This window comes from Grus americana, chromosome 1 (assembly GCF_028858705.1).
Source record: "Grus americana isolate bGruAme1 chromosome 1, bGruAme1.mat, whole genome shotgun sequence".
Lineage (NCBI taxonomy): Eukaryota > Metazoa > Chordata > Aves > Gruiformes > Gruidae > Grus > Grus americana.
The window spans coordinates 127,940,289-127,962,005 of NC_072852.1; the positions used below are offsets into that span (position 1 = coordinate 127,940,289).

At 38.0% G+C, this 21,717-nt stretch overlaps 1 protein-coding gene across 7 annotated transcripts in view; it reads left to right on the forward strand.

The window, feature by feature from the left end:
* DMD (dystrophin) overlaps positions 1-21,717 on the forward strand; it is a 1,313,294-nt gene that overhangs the window by 932,703 nt on the left and 358,874 nt on the right. For all 7 annotated transcript variants that reach the window (XM_054840966.1, XM_054843533.1, XM_054803063.1 and 4 more), the window contains 2 exons: positions 9,588-9,689; positions 15,471-15,579. In XM_054840966.1, coding sequence (XP_054696941.1) covers positions 9,588-9,689; positions 15,471-15,579 — 211 coding nt within the window. The remainder of the gene's footprint in view (positions 1-9,587; positions 9,690-15,470; positions 15,580-21,717) is intronic.

Sequence of the window (21,717 nt, forward strand, 5' to 3'; positions counted from 1 at the left end):
GATGTGATTTTATTCTTGAAAGCACAAGCCTTTTAGAACCGTGGATGAGTTGCTTGGAAGTCAGGGAGGTTGTACCTCAGCTTGTCTTTTGACTTCCTCCTTGTGGTATTAATAACAGCTCAGGTACTGTGCAGAGTCCCAGAGAAAAGTGTGGTTAATATAAACAAAGAAATAAATATAGGAGGAAACTTACAGAAATGATAGTGCAGTTTAGCAAGGCTCTAGTGAAGTCAATACCAAAACTATAGCTTGCTTCAGTGTAGTTAGGTTTTCAGAGAGAGGATATTTCCATTTACTGAAATCTAGCCCTGCTTCTGCTGCTCAGGCGAAATACTGGAGCAGTGTTTACCATTTCTTCCAGTAATATATGCCACTCTAACTATTGGAAAACAGACTGCAGAAATATAGCCTCATGAATATTTCTTTTAAATGATGTATCAAAGACTAATACCAGAAGATGGGTATATCTGAAAACATGTTACAATCAACAAATTGATGTTAGAACAGTAATAGATTGATTTTTTTTAATTTCCTTTTGTAGAAGAAACTCCTCTGAAAATAATTCTTTTATTTACTAAACTTGAAAACAGGAGGAAAATTTGCATATAAGCTCTGACCTAAGACAGCGAAGAATAAGCGACCAAGAATTAGATGGTAAAATAAATAAATGCATGCCTCCCAAGTTAAATTATTTTTAATTCAGTTTATTGAATAGAACTGCTGTTATTTGTGCAATGAGAGAGAAGAAATTCTGATTTCTTTCTTTCCTGATTACAAGAAGAAATAAACAATTTTTATGACTCAATACTTTTATAATTATCACCAAATTTCACTTGCCAGTCAAGACGCTTATGCTGGTAGTCCATATTTGCTACTGTGTCAATCTAAGTAACTTCCTCTTAAGATGATATCCTTCAGCATCTAAGAGAGCACGTAACTAAAAGAGAGCTAGTAAAATTATAGGGACTTCCCTTATTTTCTAGCAAGAATTTCTTGTTATGTTTTTGTGCCAAATTTCCTCCTCCTACGTCAGTTCTCCTGGGTTACTTATTATCTCTTTTATATTACACACTGGAACTAAGACAGGATCTGCAGTCTAGGTGGAACAGGAGCAGCTGTTTCATCCTGTGTCCTGTCCAGTCTCAAAATAAAGCATTCTGAATCATATCCAGTCTCAAAGAATTCTTCTTACTGGGCCTGTTCACAGTCCAACTGGATAATTAACTGTTCTTTATTGGTATATGACCACCATAGCCAAATTCTTTTCCTATGCCATATCTGCAGGTCATGTCTTTACACCTAATAATTTCATCCATCTTCAGTACCTCCAGGAAATTTCCTTTTCAAGACAGACAGCTGCAATGGATAGATACCAATTTCTCTGTGTGGGGAAGAAAAATTACTGTATTTCATCTCCTCTAGACATTCAGAGGAAGCTCACAAATTTCTGATAGCCAACAGGAAAAGGTGCTTTGGAAATAACATCCTTTCACTCTGCAAAGTGGTGGGGCTTGCTATTTTAGGCACTTTGTTTGCATGACTTAAATGTTGGGACCTTCTTAATTCCATTTCATTGTACAGGATTTCTTTTTTTTTTGTTTTTTTCTCCTTTCCCTTTCCTTTCTCTTTCCTTCCCTTTTCCAGTACCAGGAATAAGAGATATTGCAGGGAGCAGAATGATGAAAAACACCACCATGTCTTGATAGACTCGGTGTCTGCAAATTTTACAAACTACACAAAGGCTGCACTCATAGGTTTAGAAAGTAGTTATGAACTCTAAAATTGAATTGTTGCACATTTAAAAAGAAGAGGTCCTTTGTGTAGTGCTCTTTTCTGTTAAATAATTTTCTCCTCTAAAGTATTTCAAAAATTGTTCACATAGGTCAAGAGCCGTAGTTGTATCAATTTTCCAGTCTCTCATTAAAATCAGATGACTGTCTTTTGCACACTTTAAAAAGCTGGATGAATCTCACAATATTCTTTTCCCCATTAAGATAGCTTCTAACACTGCCTTGGGATCATATTTTGGGTCTCACACATTTAAAAGAACAGTGATTTAAGGTAATGGAGGAAAGAATGGTTATTTTATTTACTCATTAAAATGGCATTTTTAGAGGCAGGTGCATAAAATTGCTTGTCTGCTAGTTACAGGATATTTTTAGCAATAAAGCAGTTTTGCACTAAGCTTCTACCTAGACCACTAATGGAATGGTCTTTAAATTGAATTACTTGTTGGGTTTTTTGGTGGTTTTTTTGTTTTGTTTGGGTTTGGGTTGGTTTTTTGTTGGTTTTTTTTTTTTTTTTTCATAAAACCCTAAGATGGGAAGGTGAAGTTAAATTCTGTAACTTAGGTGTTCACAGAGCATTTTCTTTTTATACAGAGATAAGTAAAATATTCAGGAAGCTATCAAACCTTTTTATCTGCTATGTAGAAAAGAACACAGGTACAAGCTTGTCTCTCTTTGAATTTTATCAAGATTGAATAAAGTCTTTATTCAGGAAGTTTAAATACTGGCAACAGTATTTTTCCCCCAGTGGATTAGATCCCACCTCAATATGACCACAGAACTGTTAATAGCATGTCTTGGATGTATTCTAATAATATTGTATAAATACCTAAAGTGAATACCGAGAATGCCATTGACTGTACTGTCTGACCTACCATCAAGATCTGATGCTCACTGTACTGTAGCTGAACTTTGATGTATTTTAATTCACTCTCCTCTGACCATTCTTCATTGTGATGGTTTAGCTTGTTAGCCTGCTCCATGAATGGGAATGTGCAGAGCTGATTCAAAAGAAAAAAAGAGGTCACTTATTTAGAACCAGAATTCTTGAAGATAGGAATATATTAACGTTTTCTATCCACTTCCCTTTCTTTACTTGTGAGGAAAAAATGACGTACTCGGAACCTCACCATTTATTTATAGCTTTTTCCCTAAAATATCTGGGAATAGTAACATGAAAGATAGGCTTGAATATTTCAATGAACCTTGCTGGAGCTTCTCATGTGGATGAATAACAAAATCCACCTCAGAAAATTCTGGTTACAAGTTATACTCTCCATCATCTAAAAAACAAGAAAAACATAATTTCATAAGTATTTTTGAAATTAGAAGCCTCCAAATTATTTTTGATTTAGTATATTTGCTTCTTAAACCACTGCATTGTCTCGATCAGTAAAGTGAAGGGAAATTGTTTACTGCTTCCGTTTTCCTTTGAATAAATGCTCTTCTTTAATCTTCATTTAATGTACCATCTTGACAAAAAGAGGTCATGACTTTTAAAACAACTCGCTATATTAATTTCAAAGTTTTGGGTTTGGGGTTTTTTTTATTTGAAGGTTGCAATTAAGTTTCCTTTTTGCATTGCATTTCACTGTGAAGACACAGGTTTAATCACCCTGAGCTTCTCCTACTGTTCCTGAAGAAAACGTCCCATGGACATAATCTCATTGGGCAATGGATCTCAAAAGTTTTACCAAGATTACCAGAGAAGGTGAATCAGTGCTTGTGATTCTTAATATAGACCAATGCACAGTCTGAATTGCTGCAGATACTTTTATAGACAGTTGTCTGGGCCTCCTAGTATATGTGCAGCATATGTCAAACAGCCTGTCTGTGTCTGCTAGGATAGTTACCATCTCTTGAAATAACATATGCCAAGCCATCAAACTTTCTCTTCCATTGGCATACACACCAGAGGTTTAGTCAATATATTGGTTTCAGCTAGGCAGTATGAATTTTCTAAGTTCTGAGCTATATCAACAGACTTGCATAGTCCAGATGGGGCTGTAGACAAGTCCCTGCCACTTTTTCAGCCTGTAAATTGGCTCAACAGGTTGAACTGACATGTTGTTGGAAACGTAGAAGCCGATGTGGCTTATTCAGCAGTAGGCTTTCATCAGTTCGGATGCACCATTTTAACACCACTGAAAATTCATAGATGGTACATCATGGAAAAGAGGTGGCCTCTGATTCTTGTTTATACATGTTTGAGAAACAGCAGTTTCCAATGATGATGTATTTTAATTTGCCATATGTGTGAAAAGTTTAATTAGCATATTCATCACCCAGCCCAGAAGTAGCATTACAATTCCTTTCACAGGCAGTTCGTAAATTGTGCAATTCTGGTAGAGTTAGTTCTGTCTCCCAGAGACAGCACTGCATCCGCCCAATGGGCATCCTCCCACAGCAATCAAAGTGAGCATGGTAGAATCATAGAATCATTATGGTTGGAAAAGACCCTTAAGGTCATCAAATCCAATCACAAATCTAACACTGCCAAGTCCACCACTAGAACATGTCCCTAAGCACCACATCTACATGTCTTTTAAATACCTCCGGGGATGGTGACTCAACCACTTCCCTGGGCAGCCTGTTCTAATGCTTGATAACCCTTGAATAAATTTTTCCTAATATCCAATCTAAGCCTCCCCTGGCACAACTTGAGGCCATTTCCTCTTGTCCTATCACTTGTTGCTCGGGAGAAGAGACCGACACCCACCTCACTACAACATCCTTTGAGGTAGTTGTCAGGAGGAACAAGGTCTCCCCTCAGCCTCCTTCTCTCCAGGCTAAATACCCCCAGTTCTTTCTCCTGTTCCTCATAAGACTTGTGCTCTAGACCCTTCACCAGTTTTGCTGCCCTTCTCTGGACACACTCCAATGTCTTTCTTGTAGTGAGGGGCCCAAAACTGAACACAGTACTCGAGGTGCAGCCTCACCAGTGCCCAGTACAGGGGGATGAGCACTTCCCTAGTCCTGCTGGCAGCACCATTTCTGAACAAGTCAGGATGCTGTTACCTTCTTGACCACTTGGGCATACTGCTGGCTCACATTCAGCTGGCTGTTGACCAACATCCCTGGGCCCTTTTCTACTGGGCAGCTTTCCAGCCACTCTTCCCCAAGCCTGTAGTGTTGCATGGGGTTGTTGTCACCCAAGTGCAGGACCCAGCCCTTGGCCTTGTTGAACCTTATACAGTTGGCCTCAGACCTTTGATCCAGCCTGTCCAGATACCTCTGTAGAGCCTTCCTACCCTCAAGCAGATACTCCTGCCTGACTTGGCGTCATCTGCAAACTTACTGAAGATGCACTTGCTCCCCTTGTGCAGATCATTGATAAAGATATTAAAGAGAACTGGCCCCAGTACTGAGCCCTGGGGATGTAACTAACTCCATTCGCCACAACTCTTTGGGCCCAGAGATCCAGCCATTTTTTTACCCAGCAAAGCATATGCCTATCCAAGGCATGAACAGCCAATTTCTCCAGGAGAATGCTGTGGGAAATGGTGTCAAAGGCTTTACTGAAGTCCAGGTAGACAACACAGCCTTTTCCTCAACCACTAACTGGGTCACCTTGTCATAGAAGGAGATCGGGTTAGTCAAGCACAACCTGCCTTTCATAAACCCATGGGCTGATTGGGCCTGATCACCTGGTTGTCCTGTACGTATGTTGTGTGATAGTACTCAAGATGATCTGCTCCATAACCTTCCCTGGCACCAAGGTCAGACTGACAGGCCTATAGTTCCCTGGCCCTTCTTGTAGATGGGTGTCACATTGGCTAACCTTCATTCAACTGGGACCTCTCCTGGTTAGCCAGGATTGCTGATAAACAATGGTAGGTGGCTTGGTGAGTGCTTCCACCAGCTCCCTCAGTAAGTAGAAGAGTCAATGATCTTGAATCAGGACTTTCAAAAAGTTATGGCTTTGATGTTATCTGAAAACTGATAGACGTGAACATGGGTGACAGCTATTAGCTTTAGTAGTAGCCTGGCCTATGTGATCAAGAACAGATGTCAGGCTCTGCGCTGGGAGTATGCTATTGTCCTGGATCCTGCGCAGGATAGGTAACAACTGCAGCCTCTTTGTTGCGAGCAAACGGTTGGAGGCCATGTTACGGTTGTTACCTTTTTGTTCTCTTTGGGAACTGAATGATGGAGCAGTATCCTGAAACTACTCTCTTGCCTGTCGACCCATATTAATAGCGTGTCACCTAGCAAATGGATTTGAAATTGCTGGAAACTTGCTCACCAGGCAGAATTTGTCAAGGGGCTATCCCATCAGGCAGAGAATTGGGCAAAGAGCTCCCTCAAAGTTACTGCAGTGATTTAATGTCAGGTGTACACTTATTTAAAATAATTTTGTGATGGTTTTTAGACGATGTTGGAATTAATGTGCAACAATCAAAAAGTAGTTGCAGCTCTAAGAAATAAGATATCTGTTAATTTCAGCGATGTCCAAATGAAGGACAAGAAAAAAACCTCTATTGAAAACCTCTTTTTCTCTTGGACTCTTATCTCTTTTCTTATTTCCACATAAATCTCAAATGAAGCATCATGATATATTGGATACACTTGCAGAATGCATTTTCGTTTACATCAAGGCCATTGATTTTGAAAGATCAGACTACTCCAGTAGTGTGTAGAGCAAACTCCAGAAAATTGTAGAGCAGAAGGAATTGGTAATTTAACAGCTAAATACATTATGTTTCTGTTACCTGGCTATAGAAAATTGTACCTGTATTCTATGCATAAAGAACAAATAGCTTTTGAATCCATAAATAATACCTTTTCAAATGTTTATGTAATATATGGAAATGGGATATCTTAGGTTTTGTGTGTTGTGTATACTAGAATTAGCAGAAAATAATGACAATGAAAAGGATTGTTAAATGTTTTCTTCTTTTCTGGAAAATGTGGAGTTGAATGCTACCATCAATCATTAATTTTGCTTTTTCCTTTTTTACTTAATTTTAAAAGGGAAATTAGCCTATTTACATGTGTGTATATATATATATGGTAAATCATAATTGAAATTTGAAGATAGAAAGTAGAATGCAAACAAATATTGAGCTGCCAAATTTTGTTGCAGCCACAGGACTTGAGTGGTAACTCCTGTTACAAATAGTCCTTTTAATTAGTCTGGAGAGCCTTCCCTCGCCAGGTTCTTCTGGGTTTGAATTTTCAATTCCTGGTGGTGGAACGTGACTGTTATTGTCAAAGGCTGTTATTACAAACCTAGTCAGATCAAATACAAGACAAAGCTTAACAGAGCCACCTGAAAGAGCCCCACTTTCCTCATGTCTAGAAAATGTTAAAGGAAAGCCGTGAAGATGACCTGGGAGGGACCAGCAAGCGCTCAGGTTTGTTCCACCCTTGTTACTGCCTGCCCGGGCACCTGCCTGTGGGCCAGGGCCATGGAGGGCGCCCTGTGAGGGGCCTTCAGGGCAGGTCCCAGCAGCCACCGCCCATCCCACTGCCAGCCAGGAGCAGGGCAACCGGGAGGCACCAGGGCAGCCCCAGGCATCAGGCACCTCCCTGGGAATGGGACGTGGGCCCGCCTCAGCGGGGCCCATGGCCGGGCAGGGGTGTGGGGAGCTGGAGACCAGCCCTGCTGCAACATCAGTGGGGCAGGGGCTGACGGCCCAGGGAAGCTGACGTGGGGTCCTGGGCTGTGGGCAGGGTGAGGGGACTGGGCAGGGGCAGGCAGGGCTGGTGGTGCCCTCAGGGCCTGGGGCTCTGTTAGGTGCTCTCCTAAGAGTGCGCCTTCCACGCTGGTTGCGGCCTGAAAGAAACCAATTTGTGTGCTCTCAGACCAGTCCGTGGTGGAAAGCAAAGCCCAGTGAGTGGGGAAGATTGAGAGATCCCCTTCAAAGGCACATCCACGCTGCAGGTTAAACCAGCACCCATAATGATCTTGATATTCTTGGACTCTGCAGGGAGCTGTCGTGTGTTTTTCTTGCTACAGAATTTTTTATGATACCCGGTGCTGTTATAAAATAATGTAAGTATTTGAGACATGTAGAATTACACAACACAAAATATTAGCAAAATACTGCAGGGGGCTTAGTTTTTAAAAAACCCCTTCTAAACAAACAAATATCAAAATGCCTATTTTTCCTCAAGCTAGGCAGAAAATTACCTTCTTCATTAATATTTCTTGATGATTTTTTTTTTTTATAGGATGAGTGGGGAAGTAGAAAGCTAACCCAGTATTGAAACAGAAAGAAAATAGGACATTAATGAAGGTTTGATCAACGGGTTAATAAACTCCCACCCCCCAATATCCCAGTTTTGCCTTGCATTGCTTTTCAGTGCTCATTCGCTATGAATTTTTACAGTTATAACTCATTAATGTTGAATTGCATAATAAAAAGCAATTAAATGCAAACGTTTCAAATATCATTGCAAGAAATGACACAAGCTTTAATTCACTTCATTTGCTATTCATAAACAATATTTGAAAAGACAAATGGGAGATGACAGTGAATTTATCAACAATTTTTATTTTTACTGTTTGTCCATAATGTTTTGCAAGTAAAATTCCAGGCAGCATTGTGGAAAAGTTTTCTATGTTGAGCTGAAACAGAGAAGCAAAATGGCCCCTTTCTGAAACTTAAAATGACATAGATTTCAAGAAGTTTATTGCAGAGCAAAGAATAGCAGATTTCCGCCAATGAAATGATGTGTCGGATCAGATAGTGACAATCCTGGCACACAATCTTGTCTGCTGTCACAGTAATGATAACTGAGATTGTGGACAGAAAATCAAGTTGGAGCATCAGTGGATAGTCTGCAATATTGGTTAGGACAAGGAAATAAAGCTATAAAATAGGGGGAGAGGAGTGGAAAGAGGAAAAAAAAAAAAACCACCCAATCATTTAATTTTAATATCTCTGATAAATCAGGGATATGTCTTGGGTTTTGTTTTTGCTTATACTACTTGAAAAATGAAAATAATATGAATCATGGACCTCCAGGTGTAGTTTATCTTTTCTTTTACACTTTTCAGTGATTTTTTTTTTTGTTGTGTTTAATTATCTACATTATTTATTTACACCCATTATTTATTTGCTCAGTGGCTGATTAAATGAAGCTGCTGTATGTTGGGAAGGGTTTCTTGGAGTTGCCTTATGTTAACACATGAATTACACCTTTCCAGATTAAAAAAGAAAATTGCTACAGAATATGCTGTTGCTAATTCAGTAGGGTGTCATCGCCAATGGTAGGTACCTCCCAATAGCTATAGAAACTGTCACTACTACTGTGCTTTTGTTTTTAATTCATTGGTATAAATGCTTTAGTGGGTAAGTACTAGTTTACTATTAATAATAGTAGTTTTCTATTAATATTTTTAATCTTCCTAAATTCAGCATTAGTGTTGTATGTCATGAGGTGATTTTGGTGCCATGTACTGTATGAACAAAATGTTAACCAGTGCACTTTTAATCTGCTGGTAATGTAAAACAGACAAAAGGAGAAAGCTGCTTAAATGAGATTTCTTATGCCTGTCTTTCCTAGTATGAATTTGTGTTGGCTTTGTAATAATTTTATTGAAACCCTCAGGATGAAGGGACCTATCGCTGTTTATTTTGATAGTTACTCTTTTCCATCCCTCTTTGCTTTTGTTTTCTCTGGTGACCCTCTTTGTCCTTAGCTGCTACTATCCATAAGTTTTCCCAGAAACCAATCCGGAGCAGAAACTAATCTACTGGTGTTTTACAGCTTCCCATGGAGCTTTAGGACTTTTCAGTCTTATTGCTTATGCTACGGTTAATCTACACTGCATGTGTTTTTATTTTTCAGGAAACTGAAGCAGCAGTGCAGGCTAAACAGCCGAATGTGGAAGAGGTTTTGTCTAAAGGGTGTCATTTATATAAAGAAAAACCAGCCACTCATCCAGTAAAGGTAATGAAGCAACCTTTAGCGATATCCATTACTGTGTAATGGGTTATGCTTCCCCTGTTGTACACTTGTCCTTGATGTGCTCTGTTTAAAATCAATGAAAGAACTTAGCAAATGGCATTTGTTCTGTTCTATGACGGCATAGCCAGGAAAAATGTAATGTTCCCAGGTAGAAAATTTTTGCATATTGTGCTGGGAATATTGTTTTTGACATTAAGGTTGTTCTGCCTATTCAAGAGTAATCCTTACTGCAAGCAAATGTAATTTCGGGTCCCTTATTAATGGCATCATGTAACATTTTTTAAAAACTCCTTTATTTTGAATTTTGCTTTCAGAAATTTTGTCAATTAAAAAAAATGAACATGTTTTCTAAAAAAGAGCCAAGTCATAAAGAGGCCCCCTTGCTTTAAAATTTTTCTATTCTGAAGGAAAAAAGACATGGCAATATAGAACTTTCCCACTCAGTTTCTCTGCCAAAATTCATGTAGAATGACTGACTTGATTCTGTTTTGGAGCAGAGGATACGTTGTTAAGAAGGCTAATGCCTCCCAACACTTCTCTTTTAGAAAAATGTACTATAGAATCCTTTTCCCCAGCATAGAAATCATTTTGAAGGGGATATTTTACACTTGGTTTCCTAAAGACTGTGTAGAACTTCATTGAGACTAGAGTATTATTTACTGGCATGTAGAATCTTGAAGCAGAAAACAATCAGCAAGCAGCCTCCCAAGTCTGGTTCACCTACTTTTGGAGCAGGAGACCAAACTAGTGAGGTCACTACCATATCAACAGAGCTTGATCTGGTTTCTGGTTTTATAACTTCTCATAAAGTATCTGTGAAAATGATGATTAAGAGTTCCTAGAAACTATAATAGTGGCTTATTGATTACACTAAGTATCTATTGCAATTGCTTCTGACTGGGCAGAGATAGTAAACTTTGTTTTTATATTTAGAGCTTTTCCAAACCTACAGCACTATATAACCTCATTTTACAGAAAAAAGGTTTCCTCACAAAGTTAGGATGTCTGTAGGTGACCTCTACAGTGAATGTCTTGGTTTTCCATCTCTATTTAGTCACTATACTTGGAGTGTTGTTTTACTACTTTTACAAAATTTCTTCTAAATTACTTGTAAATCCCACCAGCAGACCTCAAGTCACAGGAGTACACAAATGCGCAAAAGAATGATATGTTTTCTTTTATTCTTTCCTGAACAGAAATCCAGAAGTTATTTTTCCCTTCAGTATCTATGCTTTTTTTTAATGATCGGTTCTCCTAAACAGTGATAAAACACTAAAAGAGGTGAACTGAAGGTGGCTTAAAAGTAGCATGCTAATGTGGGTGGGCAGAAACAAAGCTTTTGACTCTTTGTTGGGAATTTTCCTTGGCTAATACAGTGCTATTATTGTTGGGAACTGAGACATGTCATCTGCACACTCAATGGATGATGGAATATAAATCACTCTGCAATAGCTGCATTCACTCATTTTATGTGACCTCAGCTACAGTCTTAGGGCATCTTACTCCACATTTTAACTAGCATAGCACTTGAAACAACAAGAACCTAGAGATTTTAGCTTTCTAGTTTTTTGTAACTGCATATAAAGAATTTCAGAATGGCATTTTCAGGGAGAACTAGTACTTGTTTTACGTACCACTGACAGAAGTATAAATGGTGTGAAATGATTCTGTTTAGGCCAAACTTTATACATGGAAGTGTCCTCTGTGTCTATTTCTTTTAAGTGTTCACACCAAAAACACTGAAAACTGCCAATTTCTACCAGATTTATTGGAACAAGTTAACTCTTTAAATAAAGATTATGATGTTCCTTGAGTTGTAGTTTTGACAATGACATAAAATGTATCTGAGAGGAAATCAGTAACTACTTGTGGAGTAGTGAGTATTTCATTTCTCGTCCCTCTTTAATTGCTTTTTACTTTTTTCATTATGTTTTGTCTTTTACTTACTAGAATGACCTGTGAAGTTAATTTTTGGTTCACTGTCTGTCTTGTAAAATAGGTCAAAAGAGTGAATATATACCGTCAGGACTGTTGAAGTGCTTTCTTGATGATGTAGGTTTCCTTAAGCTTCCACTGAGTTGGTCTTCTGTCATTGTTCTTCATGAGTAACTTCTAGTACTGTCTGCTATTTATATGCTCCTAAATAGACTTTTCAGCAAATGTCAAAATAATTTTCTACACCAAAGGTATTTTGTGGAAGCAGAAATAATTTGTACTCAGATTATGGTGTTTTTGAAAAGATACTAGCAAGGTTGCAAAGTTAAGCACTCAAAATTTTAGAAAATTCTTGAATTAAAGCTTCTGTGATGGCCTTGGTTTAGGCTGAACCCAGCCTAATTCAAAACAGGATATGGATAGCACTCTCACTGCGAGCAGCAATTCAATACTTAGACTCACACTCCTTGTTTAGTTTGTGGCACAGAAAAAATATAAAATTACGTGGCCTCTTTAAAAGCATTAATTAATTGCATAACATTGCTTGACAACTTTGTAGATTATTGAGCTCTCTGAGGCACCTTTGTCTTAGCTTCCTTCTTTTTCTCTCCAATTTCCTTAATTCACCACAAATCTTCCTATTCTTTTCAATATGATGAAGTAGAGGTCCTATAGACTTGTTCACACTGCAAGCCACTCCTGTGCTGGAAAACAGTATGTGTCAGGGGATTAAAGATATTGCTGCAATTATATGCATTGTATCTGAATTAATGTTCATAGTTGATGTTATTCTAGTATTACCTAATGTTTAGCCATTTATCTTTGCAGCCTTTGTAATATGCTCTCATAATGGTTTGGATGCAAATTAAATCCCATTGATTTATATTGACACATACTTAATCTTATAGTTATGTCACTAAAGTAAGTATATTTTCACACCTTTACTAAGCATACTAAAAGTGCTGATATTGGAATTCTGCAATGCAGGATTGTAAAAATATTTTTTGTTGGCAAATGAAATCCTAGTATATGCTGATTCAAGAGTCAAGAATGGGATGAGACGTGTGATCCTTTAAGCACTAGCACTTTAATAATCAGACCTATTCACTTTTGTAAAATGGATTTCATGCTTTTGAAATGCATTTCTGTGAAGCTTTTGCAGGTGAAGAAGGGAGAAGTTACTGCTGGTAACAGTGGCAATAGAAAGAATGTAAGCCCCAATCTCATGATTAACAGCGCTTACACAGAGCAGTTTATTCAGGAAAGGATTTCTGTGGCAGTGGAAGAGCTGTAGTTCCCTTGTCATAGCACTCCATTTGTTCTTTCCCATGTTGGGTGGGAAGAGTAAGTAGTGAGGAACTCATCTTCATTGTCCTCAGTCTTGCATTTAAAAGACTACATAATTTCTCTTTCTAAATACTCTTATCTAGTTTTAGTGTTGTCAATGAGATTAGTTCATGTATGAATGTTAACCTCACTTAAATTGCAGCATTGCTGACATTTAAAGGAAATCAGTAAATCAATAAAAGTGTTCTTCGATGCAACATATTTTGATGTTCATACTTGTCACCAAAGCTCTAGAGTTGCAATTACAGCACAATTGTTGTGCTCAAAGAAGTTAACATTTTAATGCATGCATGCTAATTTATGGCAGATTCAAGACTGGATCAAACTATAATCCCGACAGAACAGTTTGGAACTAGCTACTTTATTAAGAGTGGTGTAGATGTTGCCTCAGACAACCCTCTCTAATGTCTGTGGTTGGTAGGCATGTTTTATATTTTGTCATTGCTGGAAAAAAATCCCTGGCTCACATCCACATAATGATTAAGTTGCTACTCATAGTGATGACCAGTATTATGCTTATAACATCCATATCTCCTTCCTGAGTTGCTGTGAATATATTGTAAAATGAAGCCAGATTTTGATAATCTCTCCAGCATTTGTTTTTAAGGGATCTCTGCACTCTCTGCTGCTATTGAATTAATAGATATTGGAGCAGTCCTTTGCATTTTAAGCTCTGGAAGTAGGTTCTTGGGGTACAAAAGCAGAAAAAAAAGAACTTTAAAATATATCATAAAATGCGTCCAAAGTAATCCACACAGAAATAAAACATATGTATGATTGTGAATTGTCATACAAAAAGTTGCATTTATTGTGCTTTTCTTTTTTTCTGGCTAGTCCTCATAGTCCGTTATCAAGGAGAATGTCTGATATTCCTGACTTCTGTTTTTATTTTTTAATGCAGTTTTTAAGCTGCTGTTAAAGATAAAAAGTTGCTTTATTCTCTAATGTGGAATTTTATCCTTTCTCTCCTACCCTATTAAAAAGCATTTACACAAAAAGCTATCCAGCGTTTATACCAGGTAATACTCTGACCTCCATCGGTGACAGATACAAAAGAACTTTGCAGGTTTAGAGTATTTATGGCAAAGGTTAAGGCAAATTCTAGGAACACTCCCCTGACATAACAGAGTATAAAATTGTGCTGCCTTAGTGTCTGTGGGTGTTGTGGGATTGTGTGTGTATACACTACAATTTAATGAGTATTGTTTCCTATCCCTTTCCTATTGACCCCTGTTGCCTTAGACTCCAGGTAATTAAAGTACCTTTCTTAATAGGTATCCTGTTTCCATCATGGCTGGATTGCGATTTAGACTATATATCTAATTGTGTATTGGATGCAAGAATACTAAAAATTCCTGAGTGGCCTTGGTACCCTGGGCTGCTTTTTGTAGCAGACAATCAGGGAGCAGCTTATGAAAGAAATGCAGTCTTCCTTTTAAGAGTTTAGAGATGTCAGCATAGAATTAGCAATGCTTCATCCTTCTTTACAGTCCTTTGAGCAACGAAAAGGGTAGAAACAATGTTTTCAAGTCTAAACGCCTCGCAGGGTTATCTGAGGACTGATGTAATTCACACTCCAGAATTTCACTTAGGTTTTGTTTAAAAGTAAGTTTAGCCGTTACTGGTCAGGACTGCATGCCCACACACTGAAGTTTGTGACTCCCTGAAGATTCCTAAGACTTTCTTTTTATTTTTTTTCTTCTTCTTTTAATAGGTGGAAGAATGTGTTCTGCATTTGATATTAAAAATTGCAGAGGTTTTATTGACAAGGTTTTTTTAATACATAATTTGTCTTTCTATTTTAATTTAAAAAATTAGCATCTCGGGTTCGTGGTGATAAACCCCCCCACCTCTCTACAGTATGTTAAAGAAGAAGTCATCCTGTGTTCCCTAAAAGGTGTAAAGGCCTGTCGACTGGGGAGCAGGACAAGCCAGCTCTCCCTGGGATCAGGGGGTGACAGGGGCTCCCCACTGGGCTGCAGGACAGGGTCTCACCAGCCAGGGCTCCTCCCGCTGCCCCTAGGCAAGAAGCAGGGCAGGCCAGGGGGCTGCCCCTGGGTGGGGGTCAGGATCAGGCCCCGTGGGGGGAGCCAGAGTCAAACACAGCCTCAGGTGGCTGGGCAGAGCCATGGGGATGGGAACGGGCTGAGGTTGGTCCAGAAAGTCAATCTGTGCTCAGGGTCAGGCAGCTGCGCTGGCTCTAAGTTGGCTCTGAGCTTCAGCAGCCAAACTTTGAGGAGGAAAGATGCTTTCAGGACCCTGACACCATGAAGCTCTTCTGCAGCCCATCGGGGAAGGATTTTACTTATCCCTCTCTCCCATTTGTGAAAATTAATTGCTGTTTCTACCTTTCTGTTTGTTTGTTTTTTTTTTAATTCCGGTGGTCCATCAGATGGAGGGAAAAAAAAGTTAACTTGTTTTACATTTATTTACATTAATTTATATATTATAAATGCAATATATTTTTATGTTCTATTCCAGAAAAAGTTAGAAGACTTGAATGCTGACTGGAAGGTAATAAACCACTTAATTCAACAACTAAAGGAAAAGCCAGCATTAGAAGCATTTGGCCTTGTCTCTTCAGGTGTCTGTAAGTGCTTCAGTATATACATCTTTTGAAATTAATTACAAATCACACAGCTAAAATGAAAATGGCTGGAGAATGTCTAACTTCATTCTTCATCCTTACAAATTTCAGCTTTAGCTTGTAAACGTGAGGTGTGCTGGTGTGACGTTCAACTCGGTTTATCGTTTCCTTGCTATTTTGTGTAATGCGTCCCAGAAGACAGATTAGATTATGGATTTGATGAAAAGATTGCAGCATGCTTTTTTTTATTACTGTTTCAAAGTCTTGTTTCTTTATTTTACGAAGAGACGAGATTCTGACTTTCTACGTATATTCATGGAGGAAATGCTATGAAGGGAGAAGAATTATTTAAATTAAAAGATAATAATGTTACAGGTCAAGTGGATGTAAATTGGTCACAGAATTAAATTCTGAAATTACTTTTTATGATAGGGCAATGAACTGAGGCTGTTTCAAGACAGAGCTTGTGTATTTGTAGAAAAGGTTATATGACAACATGGTAGGAGTAAATCTGCAATTAAGCATTAAGTCTGTGATATACATCTCTGGGTGTCTTTTGAGTTCATGAATCCATGACAAGAGACTTGATCTCCATTTAATTTAAATTATTTGGACAATATTTATATTTGATTCTTCTCACATCTCTTTGCACCTGCTGGTTCCCTACAAGGATTACAAACTCATTTTTATCTGCTTGATAAAATAATTTTATTTCCCACTGCTTTCCTTTGAAATGTAGCACCCTTTGAAACACGGGTGGAAAAGAAATACCTAATGGAAGCACCAGGTTAAATGTGAGTTTCTGAAGTCTGTAAGATTCTTGATATTGAGCTATCTCAGTTGCTTGGGTGAAGAATGTTACTCACCCCTACATTTTGGAAAGCTCCTCATCAGATGTGGGAGTAGAAAGAAATTCTGCTGGCCTCCCCCGCCATCCGATTCCCTGTGACTCAGGCTATGATAGAGCCACAGTAGTCACCTGGGATTCAATTACTTGTAGGATGTTGATCCCTCTTGCTTTTAACATGTTTTAATGGGTAGCAAACAAGAAAAGCTGAAACTGTAGAATTCTCTACCTTCCACTAGTGACTCTCTAGGACAGCAAAGCAGAAAAATCTTTTTACAGAGAAGTAAATAGTTGGACCATATAGACAGAATCTAGAATATTCAGTACCAGAAGACAGTCCAACTTCTGTCAGAATAGCATATATCAATTCAAGCAAAGCCGGTGTCTTGCTTATGACATGTTGAATCTTACTAGATAGGAACTATCATTTAGTTTTAGTCATTTAGAACTGCTGTGGTTCCAGTGGCAATCATTTCACTTTTCTGAAAAGGGTTAAATACTACTAGTAGTTTTTTAAAACCTGTCATACAGCAGTATCCTTGCTTTACAGGATTTTGTTCTAGGGCATGCTATAGAAATTCATGTAATGACATGGGGGAACTGAAGGAGACGCGTAATCATTTTTTGCTGTGCTGGGTCACTAAACTTGCTGTGTCAGTTTTGCATGTCAGCAGGTTATGTCAGATTCCAGCGGGAGGGAGTGTTGGCGAGTTGTGTATTTGCTGTTACAAAGGAAAGGGTAATAATGGAACAAGAGAGAGAATGCAGAGTAGTAGTGCAATAGATTCCTATATTAACTCCTCTTGAGCTGAAGAATTGCAAAATTCCTCCCTTATTTTACGTCAGGATGTAGAATCTGACTACTAACATTTCTGAGACTCAGCAGATGGAATTATACATGCAGAAAATTAAAGCTCTGGTGTTCTATAAAGGATTAAGCAGGAATTAAGATTGATTTCCTTCCTATTGCCAAGAGAACTTAAAATCTGAACCTGTGCTTGTAACACTAAATCATAATTTTTCTTTATTTGAGTCAATCTACTGCAATCTCATCATTATAGATGTATCACCATAGAACTGTAGAATTCAGAAGGGACCTGGTGAGACCTCAATTCCTCTTGCTCAAAGCACAGTGAATTAGTGCAGGTTGCTCAGGACCATGTCCAGTCAGGTTTTTAATATCTTCAAGAATGGAGACTCCATAACCTCACTGGGCAACCTGTTCCAGTGTTGAACCACTCTCAAAGTAAAAAAAAATTCTTCCTCTGTTTAAATAGAATTTCTAGTATTTCAATTGTTTGCATGATGCCTCTTATCTGTCACTGGGCATCACTGAAGAGAGTCTGGCTCTGTCTTCTTTACTCCACCAATCAGATATTTATACATATGGATATGATCCCCCTGAGCCTTCTCTTCTCCAGGCTGAGACAGCAGGTTTCTGCGAAGATAGAAAGTGGTATGTGTTACTAAAGTATTTTTGTATTTACTTAAAAAAAAATAAAGGGGGGGGGGGGAAGCTTGAATGTCATGGGGTTTGTTATGATATGCTGTTAGTTCTGTAGTTATTTTAACCGCTTAAAGACATTTTTATGGACTTACTTTTTTCTGTGCTGCTGATTCTCATGACCCTGCATTGATGTGCATAGAGACTCAAACTGGCTATGTGAGAGCTAGCTTTAACCAAGTCTCCCAAAATCTAAACAATCTCATTAAAGGTCATTTTTAAAGAAAGATGCAAAAAGTTATTTTGGAAAGACTCCGTGAAGCAATGGTAGTATCTCCTGTTGATAATTATTCACTTCCTGATTCTACAGGGACTTTTGTGGACATCAGAATTTAATAATATTGACATCCATATTTGAGACCAGGGAATGAAGATGTAATTGGCTAACCTCTACTGCTCTGTCAGGTATCATTTGGTCTAGTCTGGCTACAAGCACTCAGCCAGAGGGCCTTACTAAATATACCATCTGGTGGCAGTTACAGAGGTAAAGGACCCTGTTCATAATTATTTCTAGGTCTGTATATTATAGTTTCTTTGGCAGAAGCAGCACTAAAAAAAAAGTCCTTACTATCCCACCAGTCCAGTGTGTCCTCAGGCATAATGAACAAGAACTACTTTTCCAGCTCAGAAAATGTACTTAGCTGAAGGGTATGTCTAAAACCTTAGCAAAGATTGACTTCCAAGACAAGATGATTCAGGAAGGAAATCACACTTGCTATCTGTACTTGACATGATAGCATGAAATTGTGTGAATGTCTCTATCCAAATATCTTGATGCATTGCTTAGCCAGCAGTTTGGAAACATTTTAAGCAGAGAGAAATGCAGTTTTGGAATGTGCTGTTACAGGAGGGGCAGATTGTAACAGTATTGTTAGCATTCACGTGACTTCTTTTGTACCGAAGTGCTATCACTGTATTGATTAATAAGTTAGGTAAAGTTATATAGTGCTTTGTAAATCCATGTGACTACTTTGTGGGGTGAAAAATTTTGGCCACTTTCATTTAGAGCTATACTTGAAAATACAATTTCTTAAAAAGAATATGCATTTATTTTCAGTCGTGCTATACTTGAAGCTAGTGAAAATTTAAAAATAAACTGCGAATGAATACAATGGAAAATACTTGTCAATTAATTTTACATTTTGCATGTACAGCAAATAAAACTGTGAGCGGTACATTATATTGGTACTCTTGCAGTTTGTTTAACTTACTCAGTGAACAGTACTTTGTGTACAATCAAGTTCATTTCTTCCCCCGAATTTTTACACAAGTTTTTCTCTTTTTGTCTAAAATGCCTACTCAAGTGAAACAGAAAAATGTATAACTGTGAAATTAAGAAAAAAACCCCAATAGATTGAGAGTTAGTGTCAATTACAATGGTGAAATTACTTCAGAAATTAAGTAGAATTTGTCCCTTTAAACTTTACAAGTCATCAGTCTTATTTCGGAGCATTGTTTGTTACAGGTCTAAAAAAGATAAAGAAAAAAAAGAATTGTTTTTGTTTTGCAAATTGTAGCAGAGTTAGAGGTTCATTTGGCTGAAAGGTTCTATATGCATTGTTAGTTGCTGTATATTTAATCAAAGAATTTGAAGAAAGCTAATACTGTATCACCAGAACTTGTAACACTAGCCAGCAGCTTTAGGTATCTTTGAATGCAAACAATGAAAGCTGTTCTGTGCTTTCAGTGTAATTTGCATTGGGAATAAGAGTCAGAGACTGCGGGCACAGAGACTGGGCTTCCATGTACAGGGGAAGAAGGTTTTTCAGGATTTAGAATGAATAAGGGAGAACGGGAGAGGAGTGGTACATCAAGCCGAGTGCACTAGAAGCAAGTTGGAACATGAGGATTGTGAGCTGCAGTAACTTCCCCAGCTGATTTAACCGAAACAAAACTCATCGCTTATTAGCCTGTATCAGCTGGGGTGTAGAAAAAAGATTCACAGCAGTCACCTCCAGAGTTTATAAAACCTTGAGTTTTGGGGTTTGAATTGAAAGAATGATGTTTGTGAGTCTGGGGAAACTAGTGACAACAGATTTTCATTTACTTGTCCTTTGATTATTTAGTCGAAAGAATGCATTCTAAGGTATGTCTCCTTCTGTTTGGGAAAGTTCAGTTTGCCTCTTATTTTTCCCTGAAACAAGTCCCCACCTGGACTAAGCATGCTGCTTTGATCTAGGCTTATAAGATCTTACAAAACTGTCTGTGAAAAAAACACTATTGTTACTCTCTGAGTACATGTGCTGCTGTGGCTTAATACAGCTGAAATACGTATGCACTACTTGGAATGTAATATAAGAAACACGTGCTGGTGCTACTAAAAGTATACAGTTCCTGAGACTGTAGCTTTTTGAGGAAAATTAGCAGCAAATAAAAGCAGGTATGTGAAAATACATACCTTGATGAAATAAAATGGGGTTTGAAACTAAAATCCAGGGACCTCAGAAGCTGAAAGTGCCCCTGTAATGCTAGTGTCTCTATTTTACGCATCTGGGATTTTATTTTCAGATTAAATGCATAGTTGAGTGATCTATTATTCTGTATTGGTTAGTCCTAAAATAGAGGAATGTCCGGATTGGGCATAGCAGTATCCTGCATTATGAAGACTGCCCTGTTAAGTCTCTGATATGATACTTGGTTTAGTATTTTCAATGGAGATGAAGGATTCTTTGGTTTTGAAACTATAACTGTTGAAATATATTCATTCCATGAATTTCAGAGCTGGATCATGTAATGCTCCGCTGCCTTTTTAAAAACAAACAAACCATTTGTTTTTAAGAGATATTCAAGAGACAATGACAAAAATGTAAGAAACAAAATGACAACAACTAGCTTTGGGCAAAAATGCACAAAAGATACTATTTTCTTTTTTGTAGTATTTCATAGTTAATGTGCTCTGAAGCAGTCATTGTTTATATATTATGCACAGCGCTTGAGTGAACACATATGCAGTAGTTCAGAACTGTGTTTCTCAGAATTTCCAAATGCTAGTCTTAAAAATCTTTGTGCATTTCATTATGTGCACCTGAAAAGATAACAATATATGTATTCAGAGGGTAAATTAAAAACAAATGTACAAATCAGATATTAGAGTGTCTGTATTGTTTATAGCAGCTGGCATAGTGTAATTGAGACCAAGAATACTCAACATGATTCCTTGGGGAAGACTGAACAATCTAGGAACGTGTGCGTCTACAGTGTTTTCAAGACTAGTGCAAACATGTGTTGATATTTAAAAATACATTGCGCATAACATTCGCCATTTAAAAGAACTGTGCTATCAGCTATTAAAATGCTTGTGTGGGGGACATGGTAGATACTTAATTTTGCAGAACTGTTCTCCACAGAGTTGAACAGCTAAAAAGCCACAGCCTGCATCCTTTGTGACAAGTGGTTCTACACTGAATTAGAAGGCAATGCTACTGCCAGTAGTCCGTTTTAGCTAACATTAGTTTTAGGACACCAGTAAAGATCGCTAGCATGAGAGCTGTAATAGAGAGAAGTATTATTTCCAATAATGTCCATGTCCAGAATTGTATAGTTTCTGATACTTGTGCATGTAGAATCTAAAGGAAATGTCTATTTTTAATATTAGATATAATTCAGTTTAACTCTATGAAAGGTTTTACTGAAACAAAACGCAAGAGAGAAAATGAACAGGGAACAATGCAGTAGGGAAGTATCATGGACACCGCCTTGAGTTCTTGAATCAGTGGAGAGCAGTAAGAGTAGGCTCTTCCTTAAGTCAGCTGGCCTAACTAAGGCTGCTCACTCTCGTATAACGTGAAAT